Genomic DNA, 23,154 nt, shown 5'->3' with positions numbered 1-23,154 from the left:
GTTCACTTGGTGACTGTTTGCTGCAAACAGGAACCCAAGCTTTGTAGTAACAGTTGCTGACACCCTGGGACATGGAAGCTTCTAGATGACTTGTTTTGTGCTGAATAACAAGTCTATGATCTTGTTCATGCATTAACTACAGTAACACAAGCTTCTTTAAACCAAAAAAGGACCGGTCCCATTATTAGAAGTTTGTTTGCAGTGTATATCTAGTACAGGGCAAAGACTCTTTTACCCTGTTTGTTAACACTACTGGTTGTTTGCTTTTTATTTCTGTAAGAATTTTTTCAAGAGGGATACGACAGCTGGACGCCCTTGGTGGCAGCCACAGCTCTGCTGTGTCCTGTCAGTGCCGCTGGCATCGGCATCTTGCAGAGTCAGCCCTTGGAAATCCACCTGACAGTGGGAACTGGAGTAGCCTTGAGAGGGACAGTGAGTGTACATTTCCCTTGTGCTTACAGTGCCTAAAGCATGAAGAGACGATGGATGAGGTGAGCGTGCCTTGTGTTCTGCAGTATTAATGGAAAACAAATTGCTTACAGGGAGGAACCCTAACTTTTGAATTCTTTCCCTTCTTACCAGGGACTTCCTCGCAGTGTAGCAGGCAGCTGCTGTAAAAGAATTAGATCTTTCCCACAGACAGGTTTTTAATTAAGTCACACTTCAGTTTCCTGTCTAGGTAAAACTGCCCAACTTCAGAGGGAAACACATCCTCAGCTGGCTGACATGAACTATTTTGCTGACCTAGACATGACCCCAACCTTTTCTCTTGACTCAACACTATGTGGGCAGAGCAGATGAACTCTGTGTGTGAAGCTGCTCCTCTGGTGGTGGCAGATGTCTGGGTAGCCCCTGGTACAGGGCTGCACTTGCCAGGACAGCCCAGCAGCCAACCCCAGGGGCTGGGGCTGGATCTGCTTTGCAGCTGAGCTGGTGAGACCCCAGGCCTGACCAAGGTTGTTTTTCCAGCACTGAAACCTCCCAGTGTCAGTGCTGAGGACACCCAGTGCCAGTGCAGTCCTCACCTCTGCTCCACACACTCCCCAAGGAGCCTGACCAGCTGTGTCCATGGCTCTGTGTGAGGACAGGGCTAAGGTGTCTCTGTGGCCTTGGCCCTGGGCTGGGAAGGTCCATGCTGGAGCCCACTGATCATGGGGAGGATCTCGTGCCAGCAGGGCCATGGGCAGCCTCTGCATGTGCAGCTCAGTGCCAGGGGCTGGGAGCTGCTGCTGGCACCACAGCCCCAGCTGCTCCACCCGCTCTGTAGCGCCTCTTCTGAGGAGAGGCACCAAGGACAGGAAATACAGCTCAGGCTGGAACCAAGCTCCAACTACTCCAGGTACTGAGTGCAGGAGGAACTCTCAGAGGACTCCAGAGGGCTTCGTGCAGGCCAGTTGTTCTTATTACAGGGTGATTCAAGAGTGGATTTTTAATGTGTGTGAGCAGCAAATGGTTCTTAGCCCATCTATAGTAAAACCCTGGCAGTAAAACCTCTCCTTGCAGTGGTGGGCTGTGTGCTGCCCTGCTCCTGGCTGTAACTGCTTCATTCCAATGTGGACCTTCTGTGTGTTCTAGGCAGGGAGAGTGTTTACTGTGCCTCCCTGGAGCTCGGAGCAGGGGGCACATGTGGCCTTATATGGGACATGGTGATCAGAGTCCAACATGGGTATGGGGTAGATGTGTTTTTGCCTGGTTATGTTTTGGTAACATCTTTAAAACAGCAGCACTTCTTCCCTCCTCTGAAAAGCAACTCTTAAATGGGGGGAATGTCTTAATGTAATGATATTTAAATTGCCAAGATCTGGCTTCACTTCCATATAAGAAAACAAAAAGTGCAGAAGAGCCACATCAGGCAGTTAAATTGAGGATGAGCCCATGGAGTCTGTCCCGAGCGCCGTTCAGTCGTGTGGCTCTTTCAGAAGGGATGCAGTGAGCAGAAACAATGCAGGAACGTGGGCCTGAGTAAGCAGATCCCTTTGGAAATCAGCTGAGAGCAATGGGCTGGGATAATGGAGCTGCACAGATCCAACCTCAGCCAGTGCAGCACAAAGGAAATCTCCAGGCCTGGTGCACGTCCACTGGAGCCTGGGGCTGTGTCAGACCAGCTCTGCAGCCAACACCAACTGCAGGAGGCAGGAATCCATCCCCACATGTCTGCAGCATTACCTCAACCCCTCATAGCTCCTCCTGACCTGCTGGCATTAACCACTCGTTCTCATTCACACACCCCAAGTGCCGTCGGGAAGGATGGCACAGAGGGAAGCGTTTGTAAAGATCTGAAGATCTGTCGTGTATTGTTTGTCAATATTCAAGGAAAATCTGCTTTTAGAAAAGGGGCCAGGATGCTGGCAGGTTAGGGGTGTAACAATCCTGCCTGCCAAGTACAGGATCACTGACATTTTTTGGGTTGGTTTATTTTTTTTTTTTTTTGGTTGGGCAATAAATCATTTTAACAGTTTAATAAATATTTCTGAAAAACATGCATTTCTGCAAGACTTGTGTCTTTTTTTTTTTTTTTTTGTGGAAAGTAACACCATCCATTCTTGGGGATGCAGCTTATGGATCTGTCTTTGTACAACTTCATGGAAATACAGCCTCAAACCAGACAAGGTTTAGGACAGAGCCATTCGAAGACTGATGAAATACAATTTAAAATACATTCTATATTTAGGAATGGCTTATGATGACAAAGACCATGACAGAGCCTTTCCTAGAAAGTACTGTAAGCTCCTTAATGGAAGAGGTGTGTCTATATTTACACATCCTAGCCCTGAAAAAGATGTTTTGCCCTTTCTCCGCCATTCAGCTACAACCAGCAGCAAGCCCAGTTTCCAGAATGGATTTAAACCCTGTGTAGAAGGGTGAGGACAGAGTGCGTGCAGCTGCAACCACATTTACCCATGACACCCTCCCTCAGTGACTGTCCATGGATTCATCAGGAACATGAGGCATTTTCTGATGTGCTTACTGTCCCGTGGTGCACATTCCTCTGTACAAAGGAGTTTCATCCTCCCATGTCACAGACAGTGGGTTGGTTCCATGTTTCTCTCTTACCTGGCAGAACCAGTTAAGGACACAGTATCAATAAAGGTCTTGCCTGTCCCAGTGTCTTCACAAAAATGAAGCCACTTCCCATCAGCTTCTGTTTTGGGGTACAGAAGTTTCAGAAGTTTGCTGCTATTCCATTCCTGTGTCTCCAGCACAGGACTGTTTCATAACAAACATGTGGACATCTGGCACATGGGTAACTCCTCATTCAGGCAGCCAAAGGTGTGTGCTCATCTCAGTGGGATGCCTGTACACACGGTGCATTTCTTACAGCACTCACCAGTTCAAAAACATTAATACAAAAGTTTATTTTCTCTAAAGAACAATTCAACACACATGTGAACTGCAGTAGGAACCAAACTACAGAGAGCTGCTGACAGCAGAGTCACAGGCACAAGGTGGCAACACCACAACTTGTTCTGGGAATGTTATCACAGCCCCGGGCTGCCACGAGGGTAGGTGACACACCCCAAGGACAAGGCACAGTCACCTATCGGTGCTTATCATCATCTCTTTGCTTCTTGGTATCTCTGTCCCTGCTCCGGTCTCTATCCCTGTCCTTCCTGTCTCTGTCCTTCCTTTCCCTCCCCCTGCTCCTCTCCTCTCTGGAGTCTCTGTCTCTCTCACTGTCACCCCAAGCCCACGACCTCTCCCTTTCTGGCCAGCGTTTGTCCCTGCTCCTCTCATGGTCCCGGTCCCTCGTTCTCCAGTCCCTTGTTCCTTCACGAGACCAGTTTCTTTTTTCTGATGATCCTTCTCCATAGAAATCATTTTTCACGTTTGGCAAATTGATGGGCTTTCGGAAAGGTCTGTCCCGTCCTCCGAACCGCAGCTGCCCGGATTCTTTTTTGCCTCCAAATCCACCCCCAAGCCTCCGGGGAATCCATCCTTTGAGAGTTCTTTCCAGTTCAAAGTCTACAAAGATCTCATGTTGGTCGATGACCAGCCTGTTGGCATCTCTGTGGGCCTTCAGCAGCGCACGCTCCTCTTTGTACTCAATAAACGCGTAACCCTTGGAAAATCCCGTGACCAGGTCTCGAACCAGACGGATCTTTCTGATGTCTCCATAGCGGGAAAAAACCTCCTTTAACTTCTCTTCTGTGGTCTGAAGGTTGAGCCTCGCCACGAAGAGGGTGAGGTGAGGATCTCCTGTGACGTCCTTGTTGGGTACGTACCGTGCCAGCATCGCCCGCCATATGGCCCGGTCGTGGGGCTCCTCGTCCGTGCCATCGATGCTGCCAGCCTTGAGGGGGTCGTACTCCTTCGCTATGGGGGCCCAGTCAGCCATCGTCTAGTGGAGGAGAACACACACGGCACAGGCTCACGGCTGGGTCAGAACAGCCTGGGCAAGAATCGCTTCCAGCACCGCTGCACTGTGTTCATCCGAAAATCCCCTCAAAGTGCGACATACGAAAATGAACCAGCCGTGTCGCTGTTGTTTGAGTGCACATGCCGGGACAGAGCCGTGTCCGGGAGCCGCATCCTCCCCTGGCCTACCGCGGCCTGAGGGGCCCCGGCCGAGGAGGCCCCTCAGGCCCGCTCCCGGCGGGCACGCGGCTCTCCCGGCGGGCAGAGGCCGACCCGCCAGCCCGGAGGATCCTCAGCCGCTCCCGCCGGGGTCGATCTCAGCCCCTTTCCCCGCTCCCGGAGCCCGCCAGTCCCCCCGCCCCGCTCCCCGAGCCGCCGAGGCGGACGTGGCGCTGCGGAAAGGCCGATGCGTTCACCCGCCTCAGTGCCGGTTCCCGGGGCTGCCGGAGAGCCCCCCCGTCCCTTACCGGCAGCGGAGCGCGGGCGGTGCCTCCTTAGGGGAAGGGGCAGGGCGGGAAGCGGCGCGGGGCCGCGGCCGCCGCCATGGGAGCGCCGGGGGCGGGAGGGGCCGCTCCGCCCGCGGCCTCGCCGGCAGCGCCGCTCGGCCCGGCTGGGAGGGAAGGAGGGAGGGAGCGCCGGGGTGCGGCGGGCATGGAGCGGGGCCGGGACGGGGAGGAGGAGCTGGAGGAGGAGGAGGAGGAGGATGAGGATGAGGAGGAGGATGGCGGCCCGGAGAGCGCTCTGGAGAAGAGCCCGTTCCAGCTGACGGCCGCGGATGTCTACGACATCTCCTCCGTGGTGGGCCGGGACCTGCTGCAGCTCCGCGCCGGGCCGCAGCTGCCCGCCGCCCGCGCCCGGCTGCAGTTCAGGATCGTCCGGGTGCTGGAGATGCTGGAGGCGCTGGTGAGCGAGAGCAGCGTGGCCGAGGAGCAGCTGCGGCGGGAACGGGACAGCCTCCGGCGGGAGCTCGAGCAGCTGCGGGCGGCGGCCCGCGGGAGCGCCCCGCAGGTGGGTGCGGGACTCGGCCGGGGCACAGGGGACACGGCCGGGGCACACGGGACACGGGCCCCTTCCCCAGCACGGGCACACCACGCCTGGGTCGCAGAACGTACCCAGAACCACACCAGATGGGCCGGCCGATGCGTGAGGTCTCTTTTGTGTCAACTGGACGAGTCTCACAAAGTCACTTCCCGTCTTTGGCCATGAAAGCCTTGAAGCTCTTTCCTTCGGGGGTGGTTAGGATCGCAATGCTGTGGATTCCTCGCTCCAGTTTCACTGCAGTGGCTGACCCAGCAAAGTTGGGTCAGTCACGCACAAAGTTCAGAGTACAAACCCACCGTGTTCAGCTCTTGCACAGCACCGGCCCCATAGAGACAACTGTATGCAAACACTGAGGCTTTGTTACCCCTTGTAAGGGAAATAGATGTCTTGATTACTACAAAGGTTTTTAATCAAAAAAGGTGAGTTCAGGTCTCACCTTTCTTTGACGCGGAATTTTGGTGTGGCATTAGATGGCTCAGCCTAACTCATCATCTGAGAACAATCTGATAAAAGCATCTTCTTGACAACTAAATTGCAAGCTCTTTGGAACAGAGACTTTGTTTTTAACTGTGGTCAGAGCTTGTCGCAGTTGTGGCCTATACTTGGCTGGGGAACACAGTCACTAAGGGAATACAAAAATATGAAGAAATATAATTAACTGCTTGGGGAAAAAAAATCAGGATTGTGATGAATTCATACCAGTTCTAAAAATTCCATATTTATAAAATCCAGATATTTTACTCTCTGAATGCTGCGTTTTTTGAGAGGTTGCAAGATCCACCACTGTTTCTTTTACAGCCCAGCCTCGGACCAGATCAAATGGTGATAGACCTCACAGACCCCAACCGGCCCCGGTTCACGTTACAGGAGCTCCGAGATGTATTGCAAGAGAGGAACCAGCTGAAAGCTCAGCTTCTGGTGGTGCAAGAGGAGCTACAGTGCTATAAGAGGTAAAGCTTGAAGTCAGCAGAGAACTAATAACAAGTACTGCATGAAGCTTATCAGTTGAGAGTCTTGAAGGTTTGAGTCCCTAGGTCAGGATAGGCATTGTCCAGATATGTAAGTGACCCCTGTGCTCCCCAGAGCATACAAGTGAGCAAAGAAAAATGGGGGAACAATGAAGTCTCTATGCAACACGATTTGAAAACCAAACTCCCTTTTCCTCTGCACAGTTCTCAGCCCATTCCCATCATTGTCCCACTCTCAGCCTACGCAGAGTTACTCCCACTCCACATCCAGGCTGGGTTCTCGTGCACAGGAATTCATCTGTGCAGTCACAGCAGCTGCACACACACTGTGTCTAAAGCCACACTACATACCAAAGAGCACGGGGGGTTTCCAGCTCAGCTTCAGTCAGACTTTCCTTCCTCCTGCAGCACAACGCTGGTTGATCTCCGGTCCTTCACTCCCACGGGGGTGTGGCACTGATCTAGAAACAGAATATTGAGCTCTTTCATCATTCATGATAAGCTGTGGGGTTTTTAAGACTGCCGACAGAGGGTTGTGTAAGGCAGTTGAACTTGTGCAAAGCAAGTGATTTCAGAGAAGGGTTTGGTCTTTCCTGAAGGGAGAGTCGGTGTGGGATGTGGGAAGGGTCTTGATCTTGGTGCTACAAATTCATTCACCCCAAAGGTTCTCCTTCCCAACCTCTGCCCCCTTTCATCGGGTTGGATTATAAACTTTGGGTCAAGAAATTTCTTCTCTATCTAGACACAAACTGTCTGAGCACATTAGATTTCAGTTGGGATATCTCAGCAGCACGCTCCTGGATACAGCGAGCCCGCCCTTTGCCTTGTCTGTAACAGGCAGGTTAAGCCAAGAAGTTACACTTAAATCCAAGAATTTACAAACTGCCTGACAGCACTTCCCCAGCTCAGCTGGCTGCTTTGCTGTGTAGCAGTGGAATGGCTTCTTGCTTTGATTTCCCAGCTGTTACACAGTTTAGTACAGGCCAGGTTAAAAATGTAACAGTGGGAATGTTTTCAGGTTTTTAGTGATCTGAGTCACAGTGCTGTGCACCAAGAACAGGGCAGGGCTGATTTTCAGGTCGAGTAATTTGTGAGGTTATCTCCTCATACAGTGTTACAGCTTAAGCCAAAACCCATTTTCCATCTAAACAGTCACATAAAATCCTAATTGTAATTGTAGTAAAGAGTAATTGTGCAGGAGAAGAGAATAAATCTGTTCTAAAATGCTTTGTACACATTGGAAACAAGCTCTGCATAACACAAGGTAACAAACATCTCAGAGACTGGCTCAAAGTGACCGATGGTGTTTGGAGGCTGCATTTTTCATCATGATTTCTGGGTAGAAGTTACTATGCAGATGTTGGAGCTCTGCAGTGTCACCAACAGCTCATTGTCTCATTTATCCAAGAGGGGAGTCTGCCTCAGAATTACCCCATGCCTGGTGTCACACCAGTTTTTAACTGCTCTGTGTTTTTAGTTCCGAATCCAGTTGAGTGTTGCTTGGCCACTCTCTGCCTGCAGCTACTGCATCACAGGCTTTGATCCACTGAGCTCTCCAAATGCCTGAGGTCAGCTCAGGACAGGCTGTGAAAACACTGAGTGTGCAGGCTGGGAAAATCTCACCCTGTTCCAGGCAGGGAAAACACCCTTTGGTCAAACCGAAACTGCTGCCTGGAGTAGGCGGTTACAGCCTCTGGAGTGTAGAAACACCAAAGTGAGATGGCAAAATCTAGAGCTGAGGCAAAGCCTTTTTTCTCTCCTCTGTAGGGTGGAAAGAGGAACAGGCACCTGCCTTGCAGGGGAGCTGGGAATCTCCCATCTGTTCCCAGGCCTGGTGTGAGCCTGGGTGGCTGCGCTGGAGGTACCACACATCCACCCCTGCAGAAATTCACCATTTGTGTCTGCACTGTCCTCTCACCCTTGGACTTTTGCACAAATCCAAGTGTGATTACACTTCCCTTTCACCCCCATTATGATTTGCCATTTTTTTCTCTGTGGAGAAGTCAGCTTGTTATCTTTTTAGTGTTCTCATTAAAGCATAACCCTGGCATCATTACTTTGCTGTACTTAGAGATAATAATTCATTGTTTTCAGTTCAGTAGAAGGAAGAGGCTGGGCTGCCACCCCTGTCCTGTGAACATTCATTCACCCATGTCCAGTGAGAGGTCCAACTCATGCACTGTCACACTGCACAAAAAATAAACAAACCCACAAAAAATAAACAAAACCATCTCTTTTCCCAGTGGGATCATCTCACAGAAAAAGGACCAAACTGAAGAACTGGAAAAAGCAGCCAGTGGCAGCAGTGCTGGCACCAGAAAGGACAGTGAAGAGAAGACAATCATCAAACGGTTGTAAGTTTGTCTGCAGCTTTTGGGGCAGAATTTGTGAGAACATGGCCCACTCCTTACACAGTGAATCCAGGGGTGGATGCTGAACTTTAGCCTAGTTGGCTGGATATTGTTTTCTGCTCTCCATGTAAAGTTAAAAACCTGATAAAGCAATCTCTTCCTGGGGAAAAAGCACTGCACAGGAAAGCCACCTCCACCCAGGCAAGCAGGGAGTCACTTTTTTCCTAGGAAAAACAAGATTCCTGAGCAAAATGATTCAGTACTTGCCTCCCCTGCCAGCCCCTCAGGGCTGTGCTGTGGGAGCACCCCAGCTGGCCCCAGGCTTTGTTTACATTGTACACAAAACCCACAAGCTCAGGGTCTGTCTCTAAAGTCCCCCAAAATAGCACACTGACAGGGCCAGCCCCCTGCCTGTTCCTTGTTTTCCAGTTGTACATTATTGTTTTCTCTCTGTTATTGATTTTTCTCTTCGTTTAGGTTTTCTTTTAAACATGGAAAATGAGCATCCTCAAGGACTTTGCTGCTGGTGAGAATGGCACTGATGAGCCTCAGAGGCGTTGGGAAAGACAATGATTGGAAGCAGCAGCATCACTCCTACTGTAGAGAATGAGCAATCTCATTAAAATCACGTTGTATAATATTCTTTCAGAATAGATTTTACTCTGCTTTTTCAGAAATTGTTTGAAACAGACACTTTTTGTATTTCTTACTGTCAGACATTATCCACATGTAGAAAATAAAACGTTTGTATAAAGTTGGGGTTTATTCTTATTAAAAGAGCCTGTGATGATCTGTACTACAGCATACTTATCCTGTCCAGCTATCAAAACATTCAGCTCAAAGGATTTTGTAAGATGAAGATAATAGAGACCTGCCATTCACAAGTGGTTGTTTGGGGGTGAGATGAACAGTGGAGGAAAGCACAGCAAAGCAAGAAAAGCTGCTGCAGTTGGGCTCTGCCCACGTGAAGGGCTGAGGTGCAGGAACAGATGCAGCAAACATTTCATTTCTGACAGCTGAAGGTCTCCTGTGGTAGGGAGTTGTGTTTTGCATAAGCTCTGTTCTTTCAATCACCTGCCACAAGCTGTGTATTGGCCCCAGTAATGAGATTTAGCACCAGTGGAAGCATATAGGGCAAACAGAGGAGTGGGGAAAGAAGCTTGAAAGACACCAATTAGGTTCTCCATTTAGAAAGGCAGAATATCCAGAGCAGAAGTCTGAACAGACATAAAAGAAGCAGTGACAGGTATCAAACTGTGATCTTACTCTCTTCAGAAATAAAAGCAGGCTCTGAAGTCTTTTGATTCCCTCTCCTACTCTGGCAGCATGAAAAATGTAGGGCACTTCACACATCTGCTCAGCTGCACGATGTGGATGTGCTGGGCAGAGGCAGAGCTGCAGCCTCCCTCCAGAGGCCAGGAACAAATGTCTGGTAGCAAGGCCACACCACAGGTGGCTGCCCTGAGCCAGCTGCTTCAGCCAGGGCACAGAACCACTGGAGTCCTTTTGCCATCTTCAAAATCTCCATAAGCCTTGGCCATGGCCTCATTGTGCATTTTCTAGAGCATGGCAGCAGGGAAGGCAGTTACTGCACGGCCTGAGCAGAGGCTTTGTGCACAGAAAACTGAAACAAAGAAACAATCAATCAGCAACAGCCAGGATGCACCTCCGAGCTGGAGACAGATGCTGACAAGTGATCTGAATTCCATCCTCTTCCATGGTTTATCCAGGGATGTATTTTCCAATCTCCTTCAAAAAAAGCAGTTTAGCTCCCAACCCAAGGGTGTCTTTCCCTGTGACAACTTGTTAGAGGATGAAGCCTTCCTGTGAGGCACAGAGATAAGCACCCAAATGACACACTCCTGAGAGAAATACACTGAGATAGATCTCCAGATCTCTGTATGTGTTCCTAGAAAAGTAAAGGATACAGATGCAGTGCAACATGAGCTTTATTTCCATCCTCCAACGCAGTGCTACTCAATTACCAGTTAAGCTTTCAGAGAAGACATTTTCTTTTTATGTAAAACAAGGGAGATCTTTCCCCTTTCTTGTTTACAAAAGTGATGCTGAAGTACAGAGGTTTTAAGCTATTCAACCTGATAGAGAACACATAAATGTTTAAATAAAATAAAAAAAATTTATTCCAATTTTGACTTAAGGGAAGTGCTCTAGTTTTAACAGGACACTGTACACATTGCTGAGGTCTCTGTTATTGAGACCAGAGAAAAATCAGTGCCAACTCAGACAAGTTGGCCAAGGAGGCTTACCTGAAACTCAGTACATGTAATGTAACAGGTCTCCAGTTAATTCTTCAGAAATGGGAAAATACCCAGGCTTCCTCTGACGAGTTTGCCTTGTGTGAAGCAGTAAATAATATAAAGCATTTAATAGCTAATGATTTTCACAGCTTTCTTTCAAAATGCTCATAAAACTGCAATGGAGACAGGTAGTATAGCAGCTGTTTCATCAATAATAAATATATTCTTTATTTTACAGAGACATTGTCTTCAAGTTTTTAATTTAAAAAATACATCACTAAGCCACCTCTCTTGCTGCTGGAGCACACAACCAGGATGTTGTTGCTATCTGACCTATCACATAGGCAAGCATAAGATTGTCTAGAGGGCATTCAGCTGGAACAGCAGCAGCCTTCAAGACATGAGGAATAGAAGACATTAACAGAGCCACAGATCCCTTGCTGACATCTTCCAGCAGCAAGCGTGGCTGATGGCTCACAGCCATTTTCATCTACACACATGCCAAGCCTGCCTTGGCAAAAATTCCAACTGGTAAGAATTCCTCTTTAACATAAAGGACCTGCATTGTATTGCCTGCCTATATCCCAGATTTGGCTCTCCAACAGAAACATCCAAACATCCACGAGATGCCAAGCGCTCGACTCCCATGTGAGACAGTGGGACCAGACTGTGCTGGACAGACCTACAGGACCAGGCAATAAGGAATCTACTTTCTTCACTGCATGAACTCCATCACTACAGTTTGAAGCTGCATATGAAGATGACTCCTATTTTTGGAACCACTATGCTCTACTGCAAGCATTCACAGTAAATAAATAGCTTCTGATGTGGCTAATTAGCATAGGAAGGTAATATAAAAAACTTTTGGAGAGAGTTTTTACTTCTTTAAAATCCTCTGGGAGACACCTCCAAGAATCAGCCATCGACTATAAAAAAGGTACCTTCTCAAAGTTTAGAAAATAAGTAAATGTCAAACATTAATTCTCGCTGTGAAGTTCTATCTTCACAGCTGTATTCAGTATCAACCCAGTCTATCAAAATTTATCCTCATTTGGCTGGGAGTAATTTCTCCAAAGGAAGCAGTCAATCTGACCATCCTTTTCCCTCAGTGCCAGTGCATTTGAAGTTCACTGCCAACAGAATGTATGACACAGGAGAAAGTGGATTCCTACCACAAATTATTTGAGAATGACAGTACATCCATCCCAGAGAAGCCTGTCAGCACTGGGCTGTGCAAAGCAGTCTGACAGGCAGTCAAGCCACTGGATGACCAAGTCAGAGTACAGCAGTGCTTCTGTCATAAAGCCAAGCTCAGCACCCCAAAGTGGGGCGTGAGATTTCCTTGCAAAAGCAGAAGCACAACCCCAGTGATTAAATTTCTGTGCAAGTCTTTCCCTGCTCAAGTGGCACTGGTCACTACGCAGAAGCATTCCAATTTTAAGGAGGGTTTTCCTTTTATGATATAAAAGTTTTGGCAATCTAAGGTCAATTATTCAAGCCTGCCTGGAAAACTGTAATAGGTATTTAAATACTGCAAAGCAAAAAGGCAGTTTTTAAGGAGCTCGGAAGACCATAAGCCATCCACTAAGAAAGCTGAGGGAAGTGAGGGCAGAAAAAAAAATAAAAATGCACTGACTCCTTGTAGAACACTCAGTCCAAAAATAAAAACCCCAAAACAAGGAAGATGAATTAGTGTTTCAGCCACGGGTGAGCTTCAATGGAAGCTTTGCTTCTGTCTCCATAGTCGTACAAGAGTTCTTCACCTGCCTTAATGTCCCTGGAAGCAATGAGGATGAGATGAGGCACACCATCGATGTCGTGGAGCTTGGTCTGACAATTGCCACACTTGCTGTGATTAATGAGCCTTCCCAGACGATTCGTTTCTTTCGTAGCATCGACACTGAAAGAGCAAGAACAGAACGCAGGATTGCGCCTGGGACAGGGGCAGCTTGGGAGCAAAGCCCAAAGTGCAAATCACACAAAGAAGGAGGAACCCACATGAGTCTTGAAAAATTAAGGAGAAACGGAATATTATCATGTTACATTACAGAACAGCCATGATTAAATAGGCAGCCATAATATGGCAAGGCAGGGAAACTAAAACAATTCCGGGAGATTTTTACGTTAGTACAAAACCCAGAAAATGAAATCTTTGGGCTGTTTGAGCTGCCTGTTTCCAGGAATAGCAGAATCCAGATGTGAAAAAAATTATAAAGCTTGGACTGAAGTGGGTGTCAGAGACTAGAGCAACAAGGACACCAAGTCAAAGTTGAAAGAAACATTTCCAGGGAGTCTGTCCATCCTGCTTTCCAAACCAGCTCCTCGCAACTCAGATAAAAGAGTCCATTCTACAAGAGGATAAATTTAGGCAGAAGACCACTGCAGAACTCCAAGCCTCATCCAAGCAGAGCAGCTCTCCACATAGCTTGTGCTGTACTTCAAAGAAGAGGGCTTTGAGTCACCTACCATTCCTCATAGCCCACATGTACAGGAGGCTCTCAGACCATGGAACAGTGCTCCAAAAGATTTCATAATTCACAGTTCCCATTAAAAGAAAAAATTTGCATGAAAACAAGAAAAGAATTAGCAGCATTCAAAGCCTCTATCAATAGAAACTTGAGCTTACCAGTAGGTTTTGCTGAGGTACTGGAAATAGTACATGTAGCAGCCTGTGGATGGGTCTTGAGCATACACAGCCTCTCGTTTCTTGGCATCAGTGATCTCGATGAGATCCCCGTGATATTCAACCACAAATTCTCCTCGATTAAAATGTTTAGTAGCAATTACTCCTCTCCCTTTGCCATCAATATAATCAATCTGTTGAGTTGAAAAGAAAATACTTTCTCATTTCCCAGCTGATTTACATCATTGCAGATATGCTGATTACTAGGAAATGATTTGTCATTAAAAAACTGCTGCAAAAGGGAATTGGTGTGTACTGCAGACAAAGCTGTAGAAGCACAATGTGTGGCACTGTGGAAGAAATGCAGGATGAGTTTGGGACACACTCTGAGTTACTGAGTAGCTGGACACAAAATCTTCCAATCAAAGAACTTAGGAGTGCATTTCTGTAAAGACCTTAAAGCCCCCTCAGTATTTATAACTGAGGCTGCACAGAAATATCCTTCAGAGACCAACAATGCTTAAAGGAAGGACTGTGTGTTCCAGTTTTCCTGCATTTTCAGAGAATTGCAGGGTCCTGAGACTGAGTTCTGCTACTCTCTGTTTAAATAGATTAACATCAAGATACTGTGTAATAAACAGTACATGACTACTTAGGTTGGCACTGCAGTTACCTTCATTCCTTCTTCCTTCCCACTTGTAATCAGCTCATCTATTTTCCTCCTTTCCTCAGTCTGCAGAATAAACAAGAACAAACAAAACCACAATATTGTTGATAGCTTTTGTAGCTTCTTCTAGAGCTGGAAGGAAATTGCCCACCAGTGACACTCATTGTTCCAAACCACCTCATATTTCCAGCAAACTGAACAGCAGAAAGATTTCTGCCCCCCCCAAATACATAAACAGATAGATTCTGTTCTAAACTGGACCAGCATTTCCAAATTTTAAGCATGTTCTTAACATTACTTCAAGTGCACAACTTTATTTGCATTTGGAATGAAAACCATAGTTACACACTTCCTCAAATTTTCAGCTAATCAGACATGTTGTAAGTTATGTCATTTTAACAAGAAGCACTACCTCCAATTCAGATTTGCTCTTCCTGGAACTTCTTCTAACAGGATAATAATCTGTCACTTTTCTGTTTGGTGTTCTTCCTTGTGTTCTAAGGAGGAAGAAAAAGAGAACACACACACACATTTCAGACTGTTTGTTAAGTTACACTGCTAGAGCAAAGCTATCTGCAAGAATGTTTTATTTGAGTTTGGCAAGTTAAAAGGTGATCAATATGAATCAGTGGTTTTTATCAGGACTCTTATCAGGACTTAGCCACAGCTACATCCCTTTTCTTCCCCACACTAACTCCATTCCTCCAGTACTAATTCTTGAACAATACAAGTGAGATGTCGTTAGAAATCAACTGAAGGTCTGGGGCCCCCTGCCTGCCTTGCCAGAAGGCACTCGAAAATTTAGGTCATGAAAACTGCTTGGCAAGGAATTCATTAATGTTAGGTCACATTACTCTGACACCAAGAGAAAGGGTATCAGCTCGGCCAGGAAGCCTCCAACTGTTCTGTTTCTGACAAGACACATTCCCATTTGTCCACAGGAAAGTAGGTCTTAATGGATCATTAATTTCTTTTTTTCCATAGGTGACCAGCAAATGTTTCACTTGTGATAGAACAATAGAACACATTAGGCTTGCTTTCAAGACACAGGAGTCTTCTGCAAAATAGGTACTTAGATGCTATTTTAGGGTTTTTAAAGTGTGATATTCTTGAGAAAACAAAGAGCTGTCCTTTCACAATTCCAGGAGTCACTTACTTTTTCCTTGGTCCTCGTTTTGCTTTAACCATCTTCTTCTGAGCCGGCTTAGCATTGGCCTCCTCAGCACAGTCTGCAGGCAGGGGAGTCTTCTGGCTTTCCACAGTTTCTTGGTTTTGATCAGAGGAGGGCACTGAAGGATTGCACCCACCTTCCTTATCCTTCTGCTCTTCTGGTTTCACAGCACCTTCAACTATTTTGCCACCATTCTTTTTTCCTGGTGACAAGGAAATCGAGTAAAGCTCTGAACTTAGGGCCAGCTATACCCGAGTGCTTTAAATGAATTCCAGGGGTTTAGAGCTCTGTCAAATGAGAGAAAGGACAGCAATGACCCTGCAGTGCTGGGCTCAGCAGCTGCAGATGTTGGTGCCAAATGGCCAATGCCATCCAGGATAAATCCATGGGAACTAAAGGGCTGGCACTGATAAGAAATCTACTCCCCACAACCAACATTTACTTGTGTTTTTGCATCCTACCCCAATACAACCACATCCTCCTCCTCAGACAACTGACTCAGAGGTAGGTGAGAGTGGTTTAAAGCTCAATAACGTTTTTATGTAGAGTAAATAATCAGGTTTAACAGTCCCATCTGCTGAGACAGATGTTTGAGGCTCACTGGAGAAAAGAAGCACAGCTGCAAGGCCTCAGCAGTGGGACAAGCTAAAGCCATCTTCACTTCCTTGTCAAAACTGGGGACCCAAATTAGGAACTAAAGGCCCCAAGTTTCCAGAAAGCCTGGCAGTCCCTGCATCAAATGGGACTGAGAATACCTGCTTGTAAAAGTGTTTGATCAAAGTGCTTTGACAAATTACCAAGGCTGTTAAATGCACCTTTAAACACAAGGCAGATGGGATTTCTTCCCCTTCATAAACTTACAGAAACTCCCATTTCTAGTCACTGTCAACCTGGCACTCAGCATCCACAATTTGGGCTCCTCCTCACTGCTTTTATTTCTTGATGAAAATGTCAGAATTGGGGGCAGTGGGAGCACATGCACCAAGAGAAGCAATCCAAAGCTCAATCTTACCAGCTCCTTTCCTGTAGGTTTCCTTTAGTGTTTTGCCCTGACATTTCACCTCGTGATACATGACCGAGTTCTCTTCTTGAAGCGGGGGGCGAGCACCAGGAGCTTTGTTGGGATTCAGGTAGCTGTAGATTTTGGATTGACCAATAAACACATTCTCCTAAAACAGACCCACACAAAAAAATCAGTTCAGCACAGAGATTCCAGGAACCTCAAGCTGGCATCCACAACAATCTGCAGCAACCAGGGCTGACAGGTGACTGTGCTGATGGAATTACACTGTTTGAAGCGTCACCCTCACTGAGGTTGTGATTTCTAAGTGAAAACATAACAGTGCTGAGCACTCTGAGAACTTAACTAATAAAATGTGGCAGGATGGGGTAATAATCACAGCTAACTCCAGCCTCCACCCTTGTGCTTCACAGTATGAACTTTGGTGCTAAAAAAAACCCCAAGCCTGAGCTACTGGGGAGGAAGGCGGCCTCAAAAAGCACAAGCCAAAAAAAATATGAATAGTGCAGCAAAAATTGCCCAGGCCCAATACAGAGCTCTCACAGCCAGAGAGGTATGAGCTACCCAGCTACTCTCAGGAGGTGTCAAATGTTGTTGCAGCAAATTATATGCTCAGCTGAGCAGCACAGGAATCAGTTTTACAGCCTGCCTTGAGTGACACCTCTCAGCAAAGCATGGGAGATAAACAGTGCTATATTTTATCCATTATATGACATAAAGTGTAAAGGTTGTTTATGGCAAAAAAAGCCCATTAAAGAATCAATGCAAAACAGACCCACACAAAGCCCAGGCAGGGAAACAGCAAAACCCTCTGGCATGGCCAGACACCAGAGAGCCTGGGGTTTGCTGCTGGCTCAGGCCCCAAGATGCCAACAGTGAGCAGTGTCAAATTTAGCAAAGATGAGTGGAGTCCTGTCACCTTTGCTTTCACAGTCTCCTGCCACCTGGCTGTGCTGGCCTGTGCAGGGTATGTCAGGCACATTCCAACCGTGAAATCTCAGTGTCTGGACAAACAGATGCAGCTTGGGCAGAATGAGTTTTTCTTGGCTATAGTTTGACTCAACCAAAAGCAATTTTCAGACATTGCATGCCAGTTAAAACAACAAAAATATGCATCCATTTTCTTGGAAAAGCAAGGAACAAAGGGTCCCAATAGTTAAAAAAAGATAGCTCCAATATAGCTGACTAAACAAATACCTCAGCATTTCAGTCACAGACACTGAAAAAGCAAACAAAGTAGACAATAGAACAGATAGGATAATTTTAACAATTAACATGGTCACGAATAACAAACTTCCTATGTACATAATTCACACAAAACCAGACCAGTTAAAGGCTCAAATCTTAGTCCACAAATAAACTACTAAAGACTGAGATTACGATGGAACAGCCTGAGAAAAAGCAAATCAGAGACACTCCCTGACCTCCAATATTTTTGAAAGGCCCATGAAAGGCAAAACTTGCTTATTAAAAAAACGAGGCTTCAAAGCATGAAATACTATGAAAACACTCCGTTTTAACAAATACAAGCAATGAACCCTGAGCTTAAAAGTCCTCCAGATTTAATAAGAAGTTTAAATACGGGCATTTTGGGAGAAAGCCCAAAGTAGTGAACTGCAGTCCACCTGCCAGCTGAGCCTTCAGGCTTTGAATACACCATGAACAGGAAACGAACAACTATTTTTCCAGCATAGCTTCCTCCCTTCATTCCCAGCTCCCTGCCTGCTGCGCTCTTGGCGCAACCGAGATGCCGCTGCCACGTCTTTGTCTGTGCCAGGCTTGAGAGCCCGGAGAGCAGAGATTTTCTCAGCGCAGCAAAACACACGAAAGGCTGGCTGCAGAGGGGCTCCGGGATTTAATGCAATAGCCACAACTATTTCCATTGGGAGTTAAAGGCAAAGAGACAGCTCCGGCCAGCTGCCTGTGACAGAACTACAGGACGGGGAAGATGGCACGGAGGGAACGCCGAGCTTAGTGCCTGTCTGCGGAAGGGCACAGGGAAACACGGAAAGAGTCCGACTGTACTTAAAGTTAACCGATTTCTGAATGATTTGAGGGGCTCCCGAAGGCCCGGGCCCCGCGGCTCCCCGGGACAGCCCGCACGCCGGCTCGCCCGCACCGGGGGGAAGCGGAGGGCACCGCAGACCCCGGGAGCCGCCCGCCCCGCTCCGCCCGCCCAGGCCCGGGCACTGCTTACCCCGCCAGCCCGGGGGCGGCTAGGGCCCTTCCTCTCGGCGCTCTCGGGGCTTGCCTTCTCCACGCCGCCCGCCCTGGTCTTGGGCATGTTCTTCCCTAGGAGCAACGGGGGAAGATCGGCGCCTGAGCCATGTCCGGCGCTGCCGCCCGCGGTCATCGCCCGGCCGCCGCGGCCTGCGCCATGTTTAAAGGGCTGGATGCGGCAGGGCGAGCCGCGGCGGCCCAGCCCCTTCCCGGCGAGCTGCGCACATCGCGCGGGGGAGGAGTCCCGCCGGCCCCGGCTCCCCGCACCTCCCAGGAGGAGCTTCCGCGCCGCGGAGATGCCCCGCGCCGCGCGGGCCCAGCCCCGCCGGCCCCGCCGCGCCCCGGCCCCGCTCCGCTCGTTCCCGCTCCGCACCGCGCACCTCCGGCCATGGCGGCGGCGGCGGCGGCCCCGCGCCTCGGAGCCCCCGCGCCGGGCGGCCCCGACTGTCCCCGCGGAGTCCCCGGCGCCGCCAACCGCTCCGCAGGGAGACGCCGCGTTACCCTTGGCAACCCCATTGGTTTAGCCTCCTGCCAATCATGGCGCTCAGGCCTCTGATTGGCACGAGCCGCCATAACCCGCCCTCCCCCTGTCACACCGCGGTGACCGCGGCTCCCGGGAACAGGGTTTAAATGTGCGTTCGCTGGGCGCTGATTGGTCCGTGCCGAGGGCGAGCAGCGCTCTGATTGGCGGCCCGGCAGGGAACGCCCCTCCCCCGGCCGGGCCGCGCCACGTGGGTGGGAGCGCGCGGCGGCGGCAGCGGGACCCTCCGGGCCGGGCGAGCCGCGGAGCGCCGGCGGTACCCGGGCCTGCCCGCTCGGCCGGTGCACCGGCACCTCCCAACGCCGCCTCCCTCCTGCACCTCTCCGCAGGGCACACGGCCCACGCCACCTCACAGCGGGGATGCGGGGGACCCCTAATCCTGGCGGGATTGTAAAACTCTGCTCTGTGAAATTATTAGGCTGCTTACGCGATGTTTAGCTTAGATCTCCCTGGATGAAGTTTAAGTCTATTAGTTCCATCTTCCAAGCTTGCCTGGAGAGCACGTAATACTCCAGCATTGCTCTAAAGCATCAAAGACCTTACGTAAATCCCCATTCCATAACGAGGGCAGCTAAAATGTTACAAAGCCAAATGACAGAGCCATCATTATCACCAGGAGAGCTGGAACTGCCTTCAGCATCGATTCCCTGGTCAGAAGCTGCCAAGAGGTTTACTACATAGGCTTTGAAATCAGGAAAGTACAATGGCAAAGAGTTACACAGCAATGACCCAAAGCACACGTGGATCAGGGATCTGGATGGATGCCAAGTGGATGCCATGGTGGAAGTCAGGAAATTGCCACACAGGGCTTTGCTGTTCCACGATAAGCAGAACACTTACATTGAGCAACAGGGCCTGACTCCTGTTTCCTATCTGTGCCACCCACCCTGCAGCAAGGCCCACCTGAGTGTGCTCAGGACCTGGGGGGTGGCACTTGCTCTGGCCCAAGCCCTATTGCCACAGGGGTGGCTTCTCACCCAGGCTTATCTGCAGCCACAGGCTGCTGCTTGTCTCTGGGGCATTCCCACAGTGACATAAACAGCCAGTCAGTGATACAGCTGAAAGCCATCCTTTCCCTTAACAGGAAAAAACCCTTCTCATCTTAAGCAAGAACTCAGGCCTCGTCCCTTCCAAGCTGTCCCGCAGCAGCTGGGGGCTCACAGGGCAGGAATTCAGAAGGCAGCACAGCATTCCAGGCCACCCCCTCCCTTTCCTGTGACAGCTCTGCACTCAGGCACTTTGGGAGAAGGCAGAACAAACCCAGCTCTGACATTTGTTACACCTGGGTCTGCGATCACCAAGCACATGAATTTTACACAGAGGCAACCAAAACACACTGGGTATTTCCCTATAAACTCAAAGCTGCAGCCAGCTGACATTCTCTGGGCATCATGTCCATGAACATCCATGTCCATGGTGCTCTACCATCAAGGCAGGTACTCTAAGCTCTCTGCAAAAGCACCAGAGCAGACACTGCTCTGATTTTTCCACCCCAGTTTGCACTGGACTTATTGCACAGCTGGGATGAAACTGGAAAAAAAAAAAGATCTTCATGAATTACTAAGATGATTTCCTTCTTCCAGTAATAGGGAGCACTCTTCCTAATGTCTTGGGAAAGCTCTGGAAACGCCTGAGTGGTTTTGCTCAGCTGTTGGGGTTGTATATTTTATATATGTATATTTTATATATGTATATTGAGCAAAGGAACTGAGTTGCTATCGAAGCCGTGCGGGCCACCAGTAGAGGGCAAAGGCAGCCAAGGAATTCTCCTCCCCAGAGCAACAAAGAAAACAACGTCATCTCAAACTGGCCGCTGCTCCCGGCGCGGTGGGATCACACTGTGAATTAGCAAAACACGTTGGCTTCACCCCTCAGCTGGCTGCGACCGCGAGCCAGCCATGAGGAGAAGTTAAAATCCTAAAGGCTCCGGCCCAAAGGAGCGTGGCTGGAGCCGCCCGAGCCTCGGGACACGCAGCAGCAGCAGCAGCAGCAGCACATGGAGAGAGCGCTGCCGAGTCCCGGAATCCGGAGGCAGCGGGGCGGCTCCCGCTAGAAGCAGCGCTAAAACCCAGTGACCTAAATATTCTCTCCCGTAGTGCCGCATGAGCGGCTCCCGGGAGCACCACGTTTTACTGCGGAAATGTGAAATTGTTTTGTGGGGGAAGGGAAGGAAGAGCGAGCGAGGCGTTGATTTGCTCAGAAAGGGAAGAAAATCTTCAAGGTAAATCTGTTCGGTCTAGATGAACACTTTATCCAGTTTAAAAAAAAATCTTATATTTGAATTCACAGTTTCATCTTCTGTCCAATATACCAAGGAGATGCTTGTTAAATGTTCCCACCTGAGAGCAAGTTCTCACACAGCAGCTGTCATATTTGCAATTTGCAAAATAAATGACAGCATTTACACAAATTTCTCGTTCACAAGATGAAATCCCTACAATTTGTGCTTCAGCCACTAGAAATCAAGTAAAAACAATCCCTGAGGGTAACTGCTGAATATTACATTAAGCAACATCATTTTATAAAGTCACAGAGTAAAATGCCAGTAGGTGCTAACTGCATTTCATAAATTATTAAATATAATTATATTCGGAATTGTATCTACCAATGATTAAAAAAAAATCTCTGACTAGAAAGTGCAATGAGATCTGTGAATTACATGCCAAAATTCTATGGAAACAGAGTCCTGCAGACAGATGTGCCTGTGCTAATTCCACGCCAATGGAAACCAGCATTTCCACCAGCGAGATTACTCACCTATTGCAGTCGAGGATGATCACAAACGCTGACAGGTAACTCCCTTTTCAACTCAAGACATCAAAACCCTCCCTTTCTTGTCACGATTGTACAGAGCTGCTGAGATTTAAAGTTCGATTCAGCATGTGTAAGCTGTACTTCATCATGCCTTCATCTGAAGTGTGCAGAGGGCAATAACCAAGACAAAAGCTGCCATTTAGATTGTTCTTCTGGTCTCTGGCCTCACTTCTGTCATCTTTCTCTCCATCTGAAGCATCACTGATTAATCTGAATTACTTAAGTCAGTTTAATTAACGTTGCTTTGTCTTTAAATAGTTTAGCCTTAATCTGTCTAATCCTTTATTGGTTATATTAATCCCTGTTAAATTTGTCTAATGATAAAATAAGCAAACTTGCACAAGATTGAATGAGTAATACTGAACATTTGAAGGTATTTCATGATTGCTTACTCTTCATCTATGTCTGGTTCAATTCTGTGTGAAAGTTCTTACAAATTTTCGTGTTTTTACACAACTGGGAAAGCATTTTATTGGAAGATTGTCTCTTAACAAGTCTTCTCAGTCTAGGGGCCTCCAGCTCTAAAAAAAACGTCTCCAAATGTGAAACTAGCATGAGGGGTCTCCAGGTTTTAACTCACTCTTTGCAGCAGCAAGTTTCACATTAGCAGCTTGTACAAAACTCGCAAGGGAAAACTCATCTGCCAGCACCCCAGGGAGGGCAGCAGGGATGGCCCCCCGCATTCTCCTGGGGGGTTCCCGTGCAGGAGCTCTGCAGAGCCGCGGTGCCGTGAGGGGCGGAGGTGGCGGAGTCCTCAGGGCGCGGTGGCACCTGCCGCACCGGGGAGCCGCCAACCGCGGAGGGACGGGACGGGACTAGGGGGCCGCCTGGAGTGAGACGCATTCAGCAGCGGGAGCACGGGCAGGGATGAGCTCAGATGCCAGCGTTTCCCATCACGCCGAAGCCCCCAGGGTCCGGCCCGGTCCAGCCGCTCCGGGGCCGCTCCCGCCAACGCCACCTCAGGCGGGGGCGCGCGCACAACGCCTTCCCCGCCCTCCCTGCCCTGTGATGCAGCGAGAAACGCGAGATCTCGCGAGAGCTCCGCCGCGCTGCCGAGTTCTCGCCGGCAGCCGCCATCTTGCGGGAGCCCAGGTCACGTGACTGCTCGCAGCCGTTCGCCTCC

The 23,154-nt window shown here is 48.8% G+C and overlaps 3 protein-coding genes across 7 annotated transcripts; 1 reads left to right on the top strand and 2 right to left on the bottom strand.

The window, feature by feature from the left end:
• Window positions 1-3,331: 3,331 nt before the first annotated feature.
• On the bottom strand, window positions 3,332-6,814 carry SNRNP35 (small nuclear ribonucleoprotein U11/U12 subunit 35). Of its 3 annotated transcripts, XM_066562513.1 has the most exons (3): window positions 6,717-6,814; window positions 4,824-5,640; window positions 3,332-4,339 (listed from the first exon to the last, which is right to left on the bottom strand). In XM_066562513.1, exon 3 carries the CDS (start codon window positions 4,334-4,336, stop codon window positions 3,539-3,541), a length of 798 nt encoding a protein of 265 aa, XP_066418610.1. In that variant the 5' UTR covers window positions 4,337-4,339; window positions 4,824-5,640; window positions 6,717-6,814; the 3' UTR covers window positions 3,332-3,538. The 3 variants fall into 3 exon arrangements, with proteins under 3 accessions (XP_066418610.1, XP_066418611.1, XP_066418609.1); XM_066562514.1 differs by lacking the exon at window positions 4,824-5,640 and having other exon boundaries at window positions 6,717-6,802; XM_066562512.1 differs by lacking the exon at window positions 6,717-6,814 and having other exon boundaries at window positions 4,824-6,704.
• On the top strand, window positions 4,980-9,470 carry RILPL2 (Rab interacting lysosomal protein like 2). 3 transcript variants are annotated; one of them, XM_066562517.1, is made up of 4 exons: window positions 4,980-5,364; window positions 6,196-6,347; window positions 8,609-8,716; window positions 9,194-9,470. In XM_066562517.1, exons 1-4 carry the CDS (start codon window positions 5,008-5,010, stop codon window positions 9,216-9,218), a joined length of 642 nt encoding a protein of 213 aa, XP_066418614.1. In that variant the 5' UTR covers window positions 4,980-5,007; the 3' UTR covers window positions 9,219-9,470. The 3 variants fall into 3 exon arrangements, with proteins under 3 accessions (XP_066418614.1, XP_066418615.1, XP_066418612.1); XM_066562518.1 differs by lacking the exon at window positions 9,194-9,470 and adding an exon at window positions 8,133-8,226 and having other exon boundaries at window positions 8,609-8,713; XM_066562515.1 differs by having other exon boundaries at window positions 4,983-5,364; window positions 8,609-8,719.
• Window positions 9,471-10,647: 1,177 nt separating this feature from the next.
• On the bottom strand, window positions 10,648-19,264 carry KMT5A (lysine methyltransferase 5A). The gene is made up of 8 exons (XM_066562347.1): window positions 19,057-19,264; window positions 18,654-18,748; window positions 16,448-16,604; window positions 15,421-15,637; window positions 14,677-14,761; window positions 14,271-14,330; window positions 13,601-13,791; window positions 10,648-12,874 (listed from the first exon to the last, which is right to left on the bottom strand). The coding sequence occupies exons 1-8, from the start codon at window positions 19,247-19,249 to the stop codon at window positions 12,664-12,666; spliced, it is 1,209 nt and encodes a 402-aa protein (XP_066418444.1). The 5' UTR covers window positions 19,250-19,264; the 3' UTR covers window positions 10,648-12,663.
• Window positions 19,265-23,154: the final 3,890 nt, after the last annotated feature.

This window comes from Molothrus aeneus, chromosome 18 (genome assembly GCF_037042795.1).
Source record: "Molothrus aeneus isolate 106 chromosome 18, BPBGC_Maene_1.0, whole genome shotgun sequence".
Taxonomy (NCBI): domain Eukaryota; kingdom Metazoa; phylum Chordata; class Aves; order Passeriformes; family Icteridae; genus Molothrus; species Molothrus aeneus.
Note: the sequence above shows the minus strand (reverse complement) of the source record. Positions and strands in the feature narration are given on the sequence as shown.